Here is an 18,560-nt window from a genome sequence, read left to right as displayed (position 1 = left end):
TTGTGCATTAATATTTCTGGCTGTCAAAAGTCATATCTGTCAGCAGTATCTACTAAATAATTTGTAGCACACCTCAGTGTTTTTGGGGTGTCCTCCCTAATTGTGCATTAATATTTCTGGCTGTCAAAAGTCATATCTGTCAGCAGTATCTACTCAATAATTTTTAGCACTCCTCAGTGTTTTTGGGGTGTCCTCCCTAATTGTGCATTAATATTTCTGGCTGTCAAAAGTCATATCTGTCAGCAGTATCTACTAAATAATTTGTAGCACACCTCAGTGTTTTTGGGGTGTCCTCCCTAATTGTGCATTAATATTTCTGGCTGTCAAAAGTCATATCTGTCAGCAGTATCTCCTCAATAATTTTTAGCACTCCTCAGTGTTTTTGGGGTGTCCTCCCTAATTGTGCATTAATATTTCTGGCTGTCAAAAGTCATATCTGTCAGCAGTATCTACTCAATAATTTTTAGCACTCCTCAGTGTTTTTGGGGTGTCCTCCCTAATTGTGCATTAATATTTCTGGCTGTCAAAAGTCATATCTGTCAGCAGTATCTACTCAATAATTTGTAGCACACCTCAGTGTTTTTGGGGTGTCCTCCCTAATTGTGCATTAATATTTCTGGCTGTCAAAAGTCATATCTGTCAGCAGTATCTACTCAATAATTTTTAGCACTCCTCAGTGTTTTTGGGGTGTCCTCCCTAATTGTGCATTAATATTTCTGGCTGTCAAAAGTCATATCTGTCAGCAGTATCTACTCAATAATTTTTAGCACTCCTCAGTGTTTTTGGGGTGTCCTCCCTAATTGTGCATTAATATTTCTGGCTGTCAAAAGTCATATCTGTCAGCAGTATCTACTCAATAATTTTTAGCACTCCTCAGTGTTTTTGGGGTGTCCTCCCTAATTGTGCATTAATATTTCTGGCTGTCAAAAGTCATATCTGTCAGCAGTATCTACTCAATAATTTTTAGCACTCCTCAGTGTTTTTGGGGTGTCCTCCCTAATTGTGCATTAATATTTCTGGCTGTCAAAAGTCATATCTGTCAGCAGTATCTACTCAATAATTTTTAGCACTCCTCAGTGTTTTTGGGGTGTCCTCCCTAATTGTGCATTAATATTTCTGGCTGTCAAAAGTCATATCTGTCAGCAGTATCTACTCAATAATTTTTAGCACTCCTCAGTGTTTTTGGGGTGTCCTCCCTAATTGTGCATTAATATTTCTGGCTGTCAAAAGTCATATCTGTCAGCAGTATCTACTCAATAATTTTTAGCACTCCTCAGTGTTTTTGGGGTGTCCTCCCTAATTGTGCATTAATATTTCTGGCTGTCAAAAGTCATATCTGTCAGCAGTATCTACTCAATAATTTTTAGCACTCCTCAGTGTTTTTGGGGTGTCCTCCCTAATTGTGCATTAATATTTCTGGCTGTCAAAAGTCATATCTGTCAGCAGTATCTACTCAATAATTTTTAGCACTCCTCAGTGTTTTTGGGGTGTCCTCCCTAATTGTGCATTAATATTTCTGGCTGTCAAAAGTCATATCTGTCAGCAGTATCTACTCAATAATTTTTAGCACTCCTCAGTGGTTTGCGCTCAGAATGGATTCAAAGCAGTCCACATATGATCTAAATGAGCAACCAGGTTCTGTCACCAGTCCTGATGTTAGTGTTCCCAGTACGTCATCTGGCCAAGGCGATGTCAAACAACAGAGTGTTTTCAAATTAGTGCAAAAAACAAAAACCAAAAAAAAATTTACTGTATTGAAGCGAAAAAGAAGTGTAACTGAGCAAAAGTTAAGTGACGATAAAAAAAAAATTGCAAGCATGCCATTCTACACACGCAGTGGCAAAGAGAGAATGAGGCCTTCACCTTTGGCTATTAGTGGCAGATCCCAAAAAGTTACCCAGGCTACAATTGGTGCACAACTACTGTTACGCGTCAAAGCTGAGCTGCAAGATACCAGTGAGGCATTACAGGAGAATATTTGCTCTGATTCACAAATGACAACAATCCCTGTGGAGAGTCCATCCAACAGTGGGATGTCTAATCGTGACCATTCTGTTAGTCTACCCATAAAGAAGGGCCCTTTCAGCAGTTCTGCTGATGTGTGCCTGAACAGCCCGAGTGTAGCCGGTGATACACCAAGTGAGGATGACACTTTGTCTTTAGAAGAGGATGTGGGGGAGATTTGGGTATCCGACGATGAGGATGCGGTTGATTGTGTAAGTCCTGCAGCAGTGTGGCACCAGTGGGAGCAGTTCTGGCATGTGAGGTTCTGGCACCAATATGCACTTTCCAAACACAAGCAGGGATGACGCAGGGGGCAGACCACAACAGTTTGACATCTGGGCTGGTTTGAAGGATTTGTCATAAAAATGTGTGACCTTGACCATAATTCCAACCAATCCTACTATTAACATGCAAAGGATGGTGGAGGGCCTATCAGGGATTAAACTGTATTTTTCATAATTTTCACTATTAATGTTTGGGTGTAATATACACCCAAAGACGAGTGCTCAATTGCTAAGAGTCATTGATGGAGAGGAAGACAAGCAGGCTTGTCTGTAGAATTTGCAGGCAAATTGTGCTGCGTTATATAGGTAACACCCAAAGAGAAGAGCTCCATTGCTCAATTGCTAATTGTAATTGCTGAAATAGAAATAATAGGGCTGACAGTCTTGATCTAAATCTGCAGTTACATTTTATTGTACCATAGCTCACTGCGAAACTGGAGAGGTGGCAGGGTTTAGTGATAATCTTCCTCCAACAATACTAATTCATCCCAATATCCCAATATCATAGAAGTCTGTGTAGTATGATGTAATTGCTGATAATGGCCTTCCAAAGGGAATGACTAGTTGATTTTAGGGCAGAGCTGTCACGGTTTTTGGGCAATTCTTTTACAGCACAGCAAATATCAAAATGTTTAGCGGACTCATCTGCATCACCACTGGGTGTCTTGGGAAAGCAATTTCTTTTACTACAAGCAGTTGCCAGAGAAACTGAAGGAGAAGACGTCCCAACAAGATGTTGATAAGTCTGGGATCCTTGCAAAGAAAATTAAGTATTTCATCTACAATTAAAATATAGTTAGCACATTTACTTTGTTTTATTGCACACTATAATTTTATGTAGCACCTTTTCAAAATCTATTATTAAGGCAATCACTTGACTCAAGCTAACCGTGTCTGCACTTTCTTCACAGGTAACTACTTCGCTGGACTAAAGTATATTCCCCTCAAATGCTAGTATTCTTGCAGCTGCTGTATTTTCCTACATGCTGTTGCAGAAACCACAAATTGACCCTAAATGTTTATGGACACAAACAGCATCTCCTGCATGTCATTTTTCAAAAGTTCTGTAACACCAAGTTGATAGTGTGTGCAAAACAGGAAATGTGATGGAATTCAGCCCCGCTGTAATGCTGGACCAATATTGGGGTCGTAATCAGAAATGACATATCCTCAGGAGACTCCAAGCAGGATTAGCCATCTTTCAATGACATCCCTTAGTTTTTGGAACAGTTTGTCAGCTGTATGCCTCTTAGTGAAGCTGCTGATACACAGAGTAGCCTACTTCTCAAAAATGTGATGTACCTGGGTACATGCTGCTGCTGTCCATGCTGCTGCTGTCCATGCTGGGGAAGGCGAATGACCAACCCAGTGGGCTTTCACAGTCATATAATCTTTTGTTTGCCCAGTTACGCTTGTACACATATCTGTGGTTAAGTGTACAGTGGGTAGAATACCATTTTGTCACCCAATAATGACATTTTTAGGAACTTTCCGGTACAGGAGAGAATTAGCTTTTCTAGTAAAATGGTATAGTGATGACATTTGCTAACAGGGACATAACACCTCAATTAAATGTCTTAAACCAACTGTATTAATAGTGGACATTGGACGCAGATCTAACACTAGCATAGTACCCAGGGCGTCTGTGATCCGCTTTGCGACTGGGTGACAGGTTTCATTCTTGCTTCCTCTTGCAGAGGATTGTTTAACTGCCAATTGTTGGGGGGGGAAGACTGCAGGTGCTGGGATGTAGATGAGAGAAGGGAGGTAGATTATGCTGGAATGCTTGTTGTTATTTTTTTTTTAACCGAAGTTTCTGATTTTCCCAACAGTTTTCCAATAACTCGCTGAAAAATGACGAAACATGGATGAGGATCCCAGATGGTTAAGGTCCCTACCTCTACTGAGTGTGGCTTTAAAAATGCTACAAATGGATAGACAACTCTTGCCAGGATTCGTGTAAAAATAATTCCACACTTAAGAGGTGGATTTTTGGTCTTATGCCCAGGCATGACAATGGCCTTTTTGTTATCACTGGCAAGAACTGAAACAATTTTTCTTTTCAAGTGTATGAAAATCATATTGTGACATAGGAGGTGTTCAAAATTGAATAAAAAATGACTGGAAATTAGTGTTACTGAGGTTAATAATAATGTAGCTACAAAATAATACCTAAATTATGTTATTTTAGCACCAATAAATGTAATTTTTATAACAAATTGCAAAACAAAACCAAACAAAACCAAAACCAAAACCAAAACACGCAATGGCGGTTTTGCAAAACCAAAACCAAAACCAAAACACGACGGTAATCCAGATCCAAAACCGAATCCAAAACCAAAACACGGGGGTCAGTGACCATCTCTAATTCAAACCCACTTTAAAGAGAATAGTGACAGAGAATGAGATACTACAGACAAGTGTGACATTGAGGTACAGCCCTCAGGATTTGACAAACACTCAGATTAAACTGTCAGATAGTCTATTCTATCTACAGTCTATACATGAAAGTTAGAACGAGCGGTAGACATAATTTGACACAATTATGGATTGGCAGAAACTTTACTTAAACTGAGTGAACAATCACAGATGACAAACCAGACGTGAAAACTACATCTATACATGACTGGTAAATGTATTACATGAAGCACGCACTCTATGGCCTAATAGTACATATAGGTAGTGGTATTGTCAGTACTGCCAGTAATTGGAAGATGTTATTCTACCTATAGACAGAAGTTCAGTGATTGACACAACAATATTCACAGACCAGATATTTCTTTATAATGAGGCACAGAGCACAAAGATAGACTGCTGAAGGATACAAAGTGAAATATAATACAGTGGCCTACCAACAGCGGGAACACATGGAGCCCCATCAGCGTGATTGATTACCACACAGATCTATCAATCACTGTTCTCAACACATATTTAGCCAGGAATGATTAAATCCAACTCTAATCATTCTCATTCATTATTGATATTTGATAAATGGCTGTAACGGTTTCATGCCAGATTGTCCGACAAAATATGTTTGTGTGGTCCCTCTAGAGTCTAGACTATAATCTCTCACGAGCAGGGCTCTCTACCCTCTGTATCATGCATGCACCTCTTTCATCCACCTCGTATGTACTTATTTTACAAGCTATTTGTATGACTTGTAAACTGTCCCGCGCTGCAGAGTTTTGTGGCCCTAACAAATAAAGGATGATGTTGAGTTGGCAACAGATAACATTTTCTTTTAACAGTAGTGAGACCCAGGTATCATCAACACAGGGCCTTGGAGTTCACTTCGGAAGTTGGGTTCCATAGTTCTTACTTTGTGCACTTGATACATTCTTTTGGGACAAATTTAACGTTTCTACATATGGAGGAACAAATGTTTCGCTGCTGAGTAGACTAAGACTTCTCCAGCTATAACAAAGATAGATCATGGTTCATCCTGGTGAACCAGAGACTTTTCCTATTGGTTTACGTCACCTTAAAGCTTCTGCCATGTTAAATAATTTTATAATAAGATGTGAACTAAACTTCTCACCAACAAATTTGAAACTCAATTACACTTATGGAGGCCCACCAGCAGGGGCGGATTGGCCATAGACCTTACAGGGAAGTTTCCCGGTAGGCCGATGGCCTAACGAGGCCACCTGGAGGCCACCTCAGATTTTCCCAGGGGGCGCGTTTGGATGCGGCGGGGGGAGGCATGTACAGGAAAGCAATCTAAAATATTGGTGTTCAGTGGGCAGCAACAGGCAGCCAATTGCTAGGCTCCCACGGTGCTGTTCGGCAGACAGGAAGTCTGACTTCACTTCCTGTCTGCCTGATGTGAGAAGAGACGCTGCTCAGAGCAACTGAAGGTAAGTGAGGGGGGCTTAGTATACTATACTATACTAAGGGGGGCTGCCTATATTATACTAAGGGGGACTACCTATACTATGCTATACTAAGCGGGGCTGCCTATACTATGCTATACTAAGGGGGGGTCCTATACTATACTAAGGGGGACTACCTATACTATGCTATACTAAGGGGGGCTGCCTATACTATGCTATACTAAGGGGGGCTGCCTATACTATACTAAGGGGGACTACCTATACTATGCTATACTAAGGGGGGCTGCCTATACTATACTAAGGGGAGCTACCTATACTATACTATACTAAGGGGGGCTACCTATACTATACTATACTAAGGGGGGCCTGCCTATACTATACTAAGATGGGCTGCCTATACTATACTATACTAAGGTGGGCTGCCTATACTATACTAAGGGGAGCTACCTATACTATACTAAGGGGGGCTACCTATACTATACTAAGAGGGGGCTGCCTATAATATACTATACATTTGCCCTACATGGCTTTAGATATGACCCACTGTGTGTAAAGTCATCACATCTAGGTTTTCCTAAATGTTACTACAACCAAATTCCTGTAGTTCTAAATCCCGCCTACTTTTGTGTTGGCCCCACCTACAGTTATTTTGGTCCTGCCCACATGAGGCCACTTCAATAATTTTTTCCAGGGCCACTTTAAGTTCCCAATCCGCCCTTGCCCACCAGCTATCTCTTTCTAGACCTTACTTCACCTTCTGGACCTCAATCCCCAGCAGATCATCTATTTCTGAACTACCTTCTGTGAATATGTTCTTTTTACAATGTCTACACTAGACGGCTACAAGCTGACTGGTGGACAACAACAATATCAAAATCAGGAACACCTTCATTTATGACCTCTTTCCCCGTTCATTTAAATATTCAGATCTTCAAAACAAAATGACCCTTTTTATGTATTGGGAGCATTATTTGGCACTTCACTGCACCTAGAGCGTAGAGTTGAGGAACATCTATTATAGTTCTATTCAAATTCCTGTGAAAAATTTGATGAGTACTCGTTTTGCCGCACAAATCGATGCCCTAAATTCCCTAAAGAAAGATGCACCGTCCACAAATACACTTTCCTGTTGGCACAACAGTTCTTGAACACTCTTACTGCAGCTTCGGTTCACAAATGTCCCCCATCGGTCTTCAATAGCACGGCATCCCCAGAGGACAGATTGTCATGGGAAGTTGTAGAATCCATAATTGTTTATACCTATGAATAACTTTTCCACAAATCAACTCAGAGGTATATGAGGATCCATGTTTAAAGGGCACGTAAAACCGTCACATAACATTCATATGTATCAAAGGCTGGAAGTTGAATAACATACATGTAATAACTGGCGTGTTTATACAGTGCAGCATTTTATCCTGTGCAACAGGTTGCCATGTTGAGAGGGAGGTGCTTCTGTATCGCAGAGTGACTGAAATGCACTGTGTAGATTCTTACACAGGGGCGGGGTCAGTTATGTCACAGTAGCTCAAATGACTGCATTCTCAACCATTAGATTATGTCACAGTAGCTCAAATGACTGCATTATCAACCTTAAGATTATGTCACAGTAGCTCAAATGACTGCATTCTCAATCTTAAGATTATGTCACAGTAGCTCAAATGACTGCATTCTCAACCTTAAGATTGTCACAGTAGCTCAAATGACTGCATTCTCAACCTTACAATTGTCACAGTAGCTCAAATGACTGCATTCTCAACCATTAGATTATGTCACAGTAGCTCAAATGACTGCTTTATCAACCTTAAGATTATATCACAGTAGCTCAAATGACTGCATTCTCAACCTTAAGATTATGTCACAGTAGCTCAAATGACTGCATTCTCAACCTTAAGATTATCACAGTAGCTCAAATGACTGCATTCTCAACCTTAAAATTGTCACAGTAGCTCAAATGACTGCATTCTCAACCTTAAGATTATTTCACAGTAGCTCAAATGACTGCATTTTTAACCTTAAGATTATGTCACAGTAGCTCAAATGACTGCATTCTCAACCTTAAGATTATGTCACAGTAGCTCAAATGACTGCATTCTCAACTTTAAGATGAGGGAAGAGATTCAGCTGCCCCTATTGAAATGGGGATATAATACTTTTTAACAAAGCTGCAGTAAAATGTCAAGTTAACACTGAATAAAGTATTCTACCCACATGATTTATACTGAAAATATCGATTTTGGGGGACTTTTCACTGGTGTAGCAGTAGAAGCAGGTGATATATCACGGGAAGTGGTAGACTTTTCCTTACTTGCTCGTCCTGCTGGGGACACCTCTCTCATCCAGGCCACTTTTGAAGTCCCCAAGTTTTAGAGGATGCAGCCCAGGGATGTCCGTGTCTGGTGAAAGGTCGGTGAGGGGCTGCAGGCTCCCCTCTTCTGGTAACGGACAACGGTCATTGCGATGACGCCTCCGTTTCTGTCTGCGCTCACAACTGAGGAAGAGGAAATAGAAGTATAAGGTGTAAATTCTTCCAAGGAACATAATATATTAAACTATGTGACTGTCCCAACATCTTAACCCTCATCTTTCTCGTACTGTCACAATATTTGTAATGAAACTTGCAATAAATACACTCTATGTCCCTCCAAAGCTGTTTTTAAATAGGCCTTTAGCAGAGCGCAATGAATATTCTTTAAATTAAATGCCACTACCGGATGTTTATGCTTTTGTAGTTACTATATAAGAGTTGCTTCAGCAACCTCCTAGTATTACTCTGCAAATGACTTTGGTGTTGCACCGGTGAGCCTTTGTTGTCTCCCAGCGCATTTCAAAGTAAATGCCTTCGGTTTTCAGAGGCACATTTGCCATCTAGAATTGCAGTTAAGTTTGCAGCGAGCCCTAAAATTCTGAAGAGGCACGAGGTGCAAAAGTATAAACGCGTCATCAAAGCTTTTTTTTTTTTTAATTTATACATAGGACAAAGTGAGCCTAGAAAATACACTTGTCCGCCAAATTACATCTGGAAGGTATAATATTCACCTCCTTTACAGTATAGACCCGGAGCTGATGCTAGAATCGAAGTGTTTTTGAAATGACAGGAAAACTATATGGACACTGCTTATTGGTCGCTATATAAAATCAGGCTTAATTTACATTACTGCAACCCGCAATACAGAGAATGACTGTCATGATCCAGCACAGAGAGCATCTCTTTTTCTGCTTCCTTCAACGATTTGTTTTATGTGTTTCGAGGTTAAAAAGTTATTGCAGCAGCGTGGTGGCACAGTGGTTAGCATTGCTACCACACAACGCTGGGGTCGTGAGTTCGATCCTGTCTGTGTGGGTGTCATACGGCTTCCTCCCACAGTCCAAAATCATACTGATAGGTTAATTGACTGCTGATTAAACTGGACCCTAGTCTGTATGCATTAGTGTGTTAATGAACTTAGTCTGCATGCTGCAGTGGGGATCGAAGTGAATAATAAATATCTCTGTACAGTACTACATAATATAGTTCTATGCAAACAGATATAAATCACAGTGAAAACACATCTAAGATACAAGTCTCCATATTATAAAGCTTTTTTTGATATAGATAGATAACAATTGAAGGTCATGTCCAAGCTGAGTATATTTGTAATGTAATTTGTTCTGTGGGGGGGGAGGGCACGTTTCCTCTGCTTTACTGCGAGGAAGTCGCACAGTAAGGATATTGAAGGACACAGCAGGGGAGCCACTCAGAGGTGCCACAATTAGCTGTGCATAATGGCTTGCAATTATTTATTTAACATGACTGCACGCGTTTCACATACTGTGTATATTTGTCGGTGATTTAGGGAGGTTTACAAATAAGCATTTGAATGTTGCAAAATATTTTTTCACACCATGTTTAGAATTTTCGACCCACTTTCTATGCTGATCCAACTCCAGGTACTTCAGTGAGTGCGCTGCGTGAAGGTTGGACGCCAACAAGCGCAAGCAAAACCGCTTAACAAATCGCATCTCCCCTAAAGCGAAGGGTAAGGGGTAATTGTTCTTCTTTACAAGAGGGTTATATCTTTAAACAAGTGAGGCAAATACTGCCTCTCATGAAAAGTGTCGGGAATATGGTGGTGCGTCTAGGTGGCTTCTACTACTTCCACCTCTTCTCCAGAAAGAAGTACCTGTGTTTGGAATGAGAACTTGGATGGAGTTATATTTATTTTCAAAGGTATTAAGGGTAACTCCACTAAAAAGCTCTTTTGCCTAATGAAAATGATACTGATTGTGGCAGCACGGTGGCTAAGTGGTTAGCACTTCTGCCTCACAGCACTGGGGTCATGAGTTCGATTCCCGACCATGGCCTTATCTGTATGTTTCCTCCGGGTGCTCCGGTTTCCTCCCACACTCCAAAAACATACTGGTAGGTTAATTGGCTGCTATCAAAATTGACCCTAGTCTCTGTCTGTCTGTGTATGTTAGGGAATTTAGACTGTAAGCTCCAATGGGGCACGGACTGATATGAATGAGTTCTCTGTACAGCGCTGTGCAATTAGTGGTGCTATATAAATAAATGATGATGATGACGACTGTGGGATCCAGATGCCGGTGCATCCCGTGGGGCAGGCCTGCTGCTGGGAGAGGGTGTTGGGCTCTTGGAGGTTTTTGTAGGTCCATTGTTCCTCCTTACTCTACTGTTAGTTTGGTCACCACCCAGCTCCTTCACCGGCTCCTGGAATCTTTTAGGCATCTGGGTACTGTTTGGCTGCTGCAGCGGCTTTTTGCTGGCTGCTTCGGGTAAACCCTCCTGACCTCTTACTTAGGATCAGGACTTCTGGGTAGCTCGGACAGCACCCAGGCTGGATGGGCTCAATACAGGACAGTTGGGGAAAGGTCTTAAGTGTGAGCTGCAATCTGTTGGTCACCGTAACACAGCTCATACAGCCATATAACAACAAATAAGTAGGGTCTTATTTGTAGTGATGCTTATTGCGTCAATAGCTCTTACAAGAGCTGTCACGCACCACTTGACGGTATCATACTTGCCAACTCTACCGGAATGTCCGGGAGACTCCTGCATTTTGCGAGAGTCTCACGAACTCCCGGGAGAGTGTGGCAATCTCCCGGATCTGCCCACTTCACTAAGAAGTGCCCACTTCCTAGTGAAGTGGGCAGAATTAGGTCCCAAACGCCGTGATTCCAGGTGAATCGCGTTTGCATCATTACATCATGGGGGCGGGTCCAAAATGAAGCGCATTTTGGAGCCCCGGCAGGCTCCCGGAAAACAACTTTCTAAAGTTGGTAAGTATGCGGTAGATATTTGCTGTGCTCACAACACAGCCTGCAAGCCCTTCTTATATAGAGCCAAAAGCGTTTGCCACCCCTCCCATACATTCAAATAGGCACTTGAACAACTTGATCGATCTTAAGGGGTCATGTGAGCAGGTTGGTCAATCCGGGAAAGAGGGTAGGTTGCACTGAGCCACCCAATCATGACTAGAAATGTCTGGGCCAATGGGCACGGACGTTTTGCTCATGTGCAGTTCATTTCTCCTCCAGACAGGTTTGAGGACAGAGCCATTGTAAGCAGGATGGCTCTCGGCACAGTGATATAACATGCTAACAGTTGGCATTCATGGTGTAGCTTTGAACACGAGCAACAACCGACTGTCTGCAAAGAGGTTTAAAAAAATGTATTACAGTATTTTTTGGGTCCCAAACAACTGTAAACATTTACTATTGCGATAACTTTTCTAACTAGCCGTCCTGACACAGGAAGAGCTCCTGCAGTTTTTGGTAAGCAGCCTTAACAAAATAATGTGTTTGCCAGGGTAACACCATCACCTTTCCTTTGTGCTCAGAGTAAATACATAATCAGTATGCGGTACATCATACATCAGAAAATTAGTAGCACATTTTACATGTATATACATGAGGTGCACTACACTGACAATATGATTCAGTGGACACATTAAATATTTTCCACATACTTGGGGGGAAGGGGAAAAAGGGTTACTGCAAATTACATATATATGTTAAATTGGACTTCTGCCTGAAATCACCTGTTGAACTCTCAGAAACACACTATTGCTGTCATTCAACAGATAAATTGTGAGCATTCTTATCAACTTATTTAACCATGGAAACAGTTGTTGCTGTCCACAGTTTCTTTCCATGGTGACTGTGGAGTGACTAAGGAAGGTCAGCTTTTGACAACCTGTCAATAAGCAGCCACAAGGTGTTTCTCAGTATTGAATAGCTAATTTCAGGCAGAACCCCTTTTTCCTGTACCAGGATTAATTAAGCAAAATCATTTTTTAGTGACATTAGCCTTTAACTTATGTTAGCTAGAGAAACATGGCCAATTTTGCATGGCTCATTGTCATCTTGCCATTTGTTTTGTTTACACATCTCAAGTGCTAGATTTCAATATACACTTGTACAGTAATTGCAAGTATCACATGTGCAAGTTACCATCTTGTACTGCACCAGAGCCCCAGAGACATCTGGTGTCTGCATCATCTCTGGTTACATTGATTGTTATATATTACAGTTGGGCCACTACATGGACCTTCTTGTTGTTTACTCACCAGAACTTGATGATTATTCCAGCAGCCACTAACACAATGACTACAGAGATGACAATTGTGACGTACAGTTGGGGATCTGTTCCTAGAGAGCGTGAGAGAGAGACAGAAATGTTATATGTGATAAAAGCACTTTGACACTAATGCCATAGCTGCTTACCTTCATCTTTTGGAGAAAAAGTGTGTGGCCTGAGGGTGGTGGGAACCCCTCTCAGGTCCAATCCTCGTGCAGGTTCATCATGCTCCAAGAGGCCCCACTCTTGATGGTAAAATGGTCGAGGAGTGAAGGAAGAAGAGCTTTGAGCTCCTTCCTCATCTGAGATTGTTGGGTCCCACAAGATGGCCCAAGGGTATTGAGAAGGAGGAACTGCACCTTCAAGGGCTGCAGGGAACAGCAAGCTGGACGCAGGGGACTGGCGTTTGCCCCGTGTGGGCACAGAGTGTTGATGTGGGTGCTGGATGTTCCTGTGGGGGAAGTATGTGATCTTTGGTGGGAAGTTCTGTGATCTTATTACAGGGAAAGTATGTTGAAGGTCAGGATGGTGAGTAGAACCTGAGGGTTTGGGGGCAGGATGAAGGAAGGAGTGTAAATGCTGGTGGGCTGGTAGGAGAGGGGAGTATGAAGGGCGTATTGCACCAGGGTGAGGAAATTTTGTGGGGTGTAGGAGTTTGGGGAGTGAAGAACATGTGCTTGAGAGGAGTAAACAATAGAAAATGCAGTAGGTGGAACCACAGCCAGACCTGAGAGAGAGGGAGGATATTAGTAAATTGACTAAACACCAACTCTTACACCTCCCCCCCTCAATTTTCTAACACAGCTATTACAACAGCTCTTTTACTCTAAGCCCTGTTCTCAATCTGTCCCTCAATAACATGTGGCTTTATATTACTCCCCTCACTCCCAACTGCTACTGCTGCTTTACGCACACATCTCATCTCAAAACATTTCTCTATAGACTGCTTTTATTTATTCCTGTTTTACATTACTTAAACACATCTCCAACTCCTACTCACAGACTATCTTCCATACACACTGGACATTCTAACACTGCTTTCCCACACACTGGACATTCTAACACTGCATGACACACTCTGGACATTCTAACACTGCTTCCCCACACACTGGACATTCTAACACTGCTTCCCCACACACTGAACATGCTAACACTGCTTCCCCACACACTGGACATGCTAACACTGCTTCTCCACACACTGGACATGCTAACACTGCTTCCCCACACACTGGACATTCTAACACTGCTTCCCCACACACTAGACATTCTAACACTGCTTCCCCACACACTGGACATTCTAACACTATCTTCCCCACACACTGGACATTCTAACATTGCTTCCGAACACACAGGACATTCTAACATTGCTTCCCCACACACTGGATATTCTTACACTGCTTCCCCACACACTAGACATTCTAACACATTGTAACAAGGCATTTCAGCATTTAGTCCTACCACGGGGCATTCTAACATTGCTTTCCCTTACCATGAACATTCAAAATTGCTTTTCCTGTCAGTGGACATTCTAACATGGCTTCACCAAACTTTTGACATTTTAATATTACTTCCCTTCTCGTGAACATTCTACCATAGCTTCCCACACATTAAAAGTTCTAAAATTGCTTCCCTTTGCACTGAATATTGTAACACACTATAAGCTAACATTACTTATTCACATGCTGGCTATTCTAAGATCACTTTATCAAACAATGTATATTGTAACATTGCTTAATCCCACACTGGATATTCTAAAATTGCTACCCCAAACAATATGCATGGTAACATAATTGTTTACTTGCAGCATTCTAATATTGCCTCCCCATATATTGGTTGTTGTAACCATGTTTCACTACACACTGAACATTACACACAATAATGTTTTCCCCTACACTGGTCATTCTACCATTTATTTCAATTGAACCATAGCTTCTTCATACACTAGACATTGGAAAACTGTTTTCCCTGACATATGGGGTATTCATTCATTGCTTCCTTACAAATTCCATCAGTGCCGCCCCAAACATTGGACAATACATTATTGCTTCTCTAAACACTGGAGATTATGCAATTACTTCCTCACATACTCCACATTGTAACATTCCTTGAGCACACATGGGAAATTCTAGCATTGTTTCCCCAGAAACTAGACATACTTTTACCATACACTGGACATTCTAAATGTGCTTCCCTATATTATGGACATTGTAACATTATTTCTACACACTGAACATTCTAACACTGCTTCCACACACACTGGACACTCTAGCATTGCTCCTCCCCTGCACACAAGACATTTAAGGATTGATTCCCACCACTGGGCATTCTAACACTGCTTCACCACACACTGGACAGTCTAGCAATATTCCCCCACACTTGACATTATAACACTGGTACCCCACATGCTAAACATTCTAACATTGCTTTCCCTCATACTGGACATTCTATTATTGCTTCTTCACACAGAGAGAATGTAAGATTGCTGACCTACACACTGAACATGGTAACATTGTTTTCCCTCAAGCACAGGCATTCAACACTTGCTCCCCACAAATTCTAGCAATGCTTCCTCAAAAACTGAACATTCCACTATTGCTTCTCCAGACATGGCAGATTATGACATTGCTTCCTCACACACTGGACATTTTAGCATTGCTTCATCAAGACTGGACATTGTAACATTAATTCAGCACACACTCTGGACATTATATCATTGCTTCCCCAAAAATTAGATATTCGTACATTGCTATACCATATACTGGACATTCTAAAGGTGCTTCCCCACATTCTGAACATCAAACACTGCTGCCTCCGTCCCACAATGCATTTCATCATTGATTCCCACCACTGGGCATTCTAACACTAAACATTCTAGCAATGCCCCCTCCACTTCACTTTATATCACTGTTCCCTCCGCACAAAACATTCTAATATTGTTTTCCCTCCTACTGGACATTCTAACATTGCTTCTCTGCACACTGAACAGTCTAGCAGTTCCCCATACATTGGATATGTTAATATTGCTTCCATACTCACTGAACATTCTACTATTGCTTCCACACAATATACATTCTAACATTGCTTCCTTACATTCTAATATTGCTTGCCTATACACTTCCCTATATACAGTTTCTAATGCACTAAATAGTCTAACACATACTGAATATTCTAGAATTAGGTTTCTACGCACTGGAAATTGCTTCAAGGTGAACACTGAATATTCTAATATTGCTATCCCATACACTCAGCATTCTAATGTTAACTTGCAAATGGAGCATTCTTATATTTCTTCCCATATACTGGTCATTGTAACATTCTACCCACATACTGGATATTCTAATATTGTGTCCCCACATATTCAACAATCTCAACATTCTAACCCCTTGCAATCTCAACATTCTAACATTGCTTCTTCACACATTAGAGATTGCAAAATTGCTTCCTACACACAGATCATTTTCACACTGCTTTCCCTTACACTTGACATTCAAAAATTGCTTTTCCTTAGGTGGGTATATTGTTTTCCCTCGCACACAGGGCATTCAACATTTACTTCCCCACACATTGGACATTCTAACATTGCTTACCCTTTCACTTTATATTCTAACATTGCTTTCCTTTACACTGGACATTCTGAAATTACTTTTCCACACACTGGACATTCTAACATCGCTTCCCCACATACTGGACATTGTAACATTGTTTTCCCTCAACCCTTCTTTTCCCACACATTGGACATTCTAACATTGACTTCCTTTACACTGGACATTCTAACAATGCTTCTCCTCACAAGGGGCATTCTAACATTACATCTCCAAAAGTTGAGCATTCTAATATTGCTTCCCTTCTCAGTGAACATTCTCTTTTAGTTTCCAACACATGGAACATTCTTAAATTGCTTTCCTATACATTGAGGATTGAACATTGCTGTGGACAATTTAACATTGGTTACCCACCAGCTCAATAATTTAACATTGTTTCCCCAAACAATGAACATTCAGCATTACTTCTGGACACACGGAACATTCAATCACTGCTTCCCCACACACTGAACATTCCAACACTTCCTCCCAAATCCTGTAACACTGTTTCTTCTCATATGTCCATGCTAAAAGTGCTTCTTCACCTTACCACCTTAGACTGCCCCCCTCCACCCACAAACCCAACTACAATACAGTAGCTCACAGCCATCTCACACTCAAATCTAATAAACTGCTCTCCTACATAAATGCTCTACAAACTGAAGAACCATTACATTAAGCTCTCCCTAGTCATTCAGCTCTTTTACCATGCAGCACTCGTTCTTCAATCTCTTTCCCTGCTTCCTATGTACTAATTGCTCTTATATTGCCCTTGCAACTTACACTGCTGCCCCTTCAAGGGCTCTTACATACCACTTCATCTTGGACCGCACAGAGTTAACCCCAAGACGAGATGATCATTGCCTGTGGGACGGGAATTCAGTTACACAGAGGCAATTGCAGAATAGCCCACACTTCCCTGATTACACATTATTATCTAAATGATCGTTCCAGTCGAGCCCATGTACCTCCAGAGCCCTCCCAATATTGTTATATAGGTCCTCTGTTCGCTAATATCTGCAAATAGGGGTTAAGAAAATGCCCTCCAAATATATTCTAGAATTAAATGTAAAGGGAGGTCAAGGATTGGATATAGGTGGGAGCTTGTACAAAGGCTAACTGTAGACAAGAGCATCAGCTTTCAAAGTTGCACCCCAAAATTGGCAGCTGCTATAACAGAGATAGGCAACCTTTGGCTCTCCAACTGTTGTGTCCTGCATGTGCTGGGACTTGTAGTTCCCCTACAGTTGGTGAGCCATAGATTGCCCGTTTCTGCATGTAAGAAAACCATTAAGATGTGCAATTGTTGCAGGTTGAGACTCCTGTGAACGTAACAAGATGTCAGCAAATATTTTATCACACTAATACTTGTTCTGATTGAGACGTATGAAACCTTTTTTAGATAAGACTGTAGCTGCACTAATGTTTTGTCTTCATCATCTAACTGTATATGGAAAACCCACAAATATATCCGTGTATGAAAAGCAACTGGTGTTCCTAGCACAAATGCACAATTTACTGTTACACACCCACAACGAGACTAATAGGTAATACACACAAGTCAGGGTGTCACACACCCACAAAGCATGCACTATCTGTGTCTCACACGCACACATACTGCTGCAGCTATACCCAGCTAGTGCACATGTTACATGGATGTACAACAGGTGGATTGTTGCACATGCAGAAGGCTTCGTTGCCACATAAACCAATGATGCATTTTTTGCACTCACACATATACAAAACTGGTTACACAGCTGCAAACACATACACACACAAACAGTCAACTAGTGCACTGGTACATGCACAGCTCTGACCTCAGTTTGGGGTGCAGGCTGGTTTTGGGGTGCTGAGGGGGGAGCAGCTGAGTGTGATGTTTCTCGCTCTATCTCTGCTCTCTCTCTCTTTCTCGCTCTGTCTGGCAGGATCACAGTGCTCTCCCTCTCCCTTCCATCCACTCATATTATCTTTCTCCCTCCCTCGCAGTCTGTCTCCACCTTTCTCTTATGGTCTTTACCCTTCCTTGTCCACTGTTGCATGCAAGATGCAACACTCTGCAGTGCCTTGGGAACCTGGGTTACAGGAGCGATGCTCTGCAGAGCGAGTTCGGAGAAGAATAACTTTGCCCCATGGGTTAAATTGAGCAATGTCTAGTAGGTCTCTGGTAAGCGAGGGGTTAATCCAGTGATACACAGCTTTTATATATTCTGCAGGGCTGCGACGGTGATAATACAACAAGTTATTGCAGGTTTGGGCACATTCTGTACAGAACAGAAGA

General features: G+C 41.6%; 1 protein-coding gene across 2 annotated transcripts in view; it reads right to left on the bottom strand.

Moving 5' to 3' along the window:
• PIANP (PILR alpha associated neural protein) overlaps nt 1-18,560 on the bottom strand; it is a 20,790-nt gene extending 2,230 nt beyond the window's left edge. The window contains exons 1-5 of one of the 2 annotated variants that reach the window (XM_075215834.1): nt 18,100-18,560; nt 17,066-17,146; nt 12,848-13,428; nt 12,691-12,772; nt 8,430-8,612 (exon numbers count right to left, since the gene is read on the bottom strand). In XM_075215834.1, the coding sequence (XP_075071935.1) occupies nt 8,430-8,612; nt 12,691-12,772; nt 12,848-13,428; nt 17,066-17,103 (884 nt within the window). In that variant the 5' untranslated portion in view covers nt 17,104-17,146; nt 18,100-18,560. The remainder of the gene's footprint in view (nt 1-8,429; nt 8,613-12,690; nt 12,773-12,847; nt 13,429-17,065; nt 17,147-18,099) is intronic. The other variant, XM_075215835.1, reaches the window with a different exon arrangement.

Source organism: Mixophyes fleayi, chromosome 6 (assembly GCF_038048845.1).
Source record: "Mixophyes fleayi isolate aMixFle1 chromosome 6, aMixFle1.hap1, whole genome shotgun sequence".
Taxonomy (NCBI): domain Eukaryota; kingdom Metazoa; phylum Chordata; class Amphibia; order Anura; family Limnodynastidae; genus Mixophyes; species Mixophyes fleayi.
Note: the sequence above shows the minus strand (reverse complement) of the source record. Positions and strands in the feature narration are given on the sequence as shown.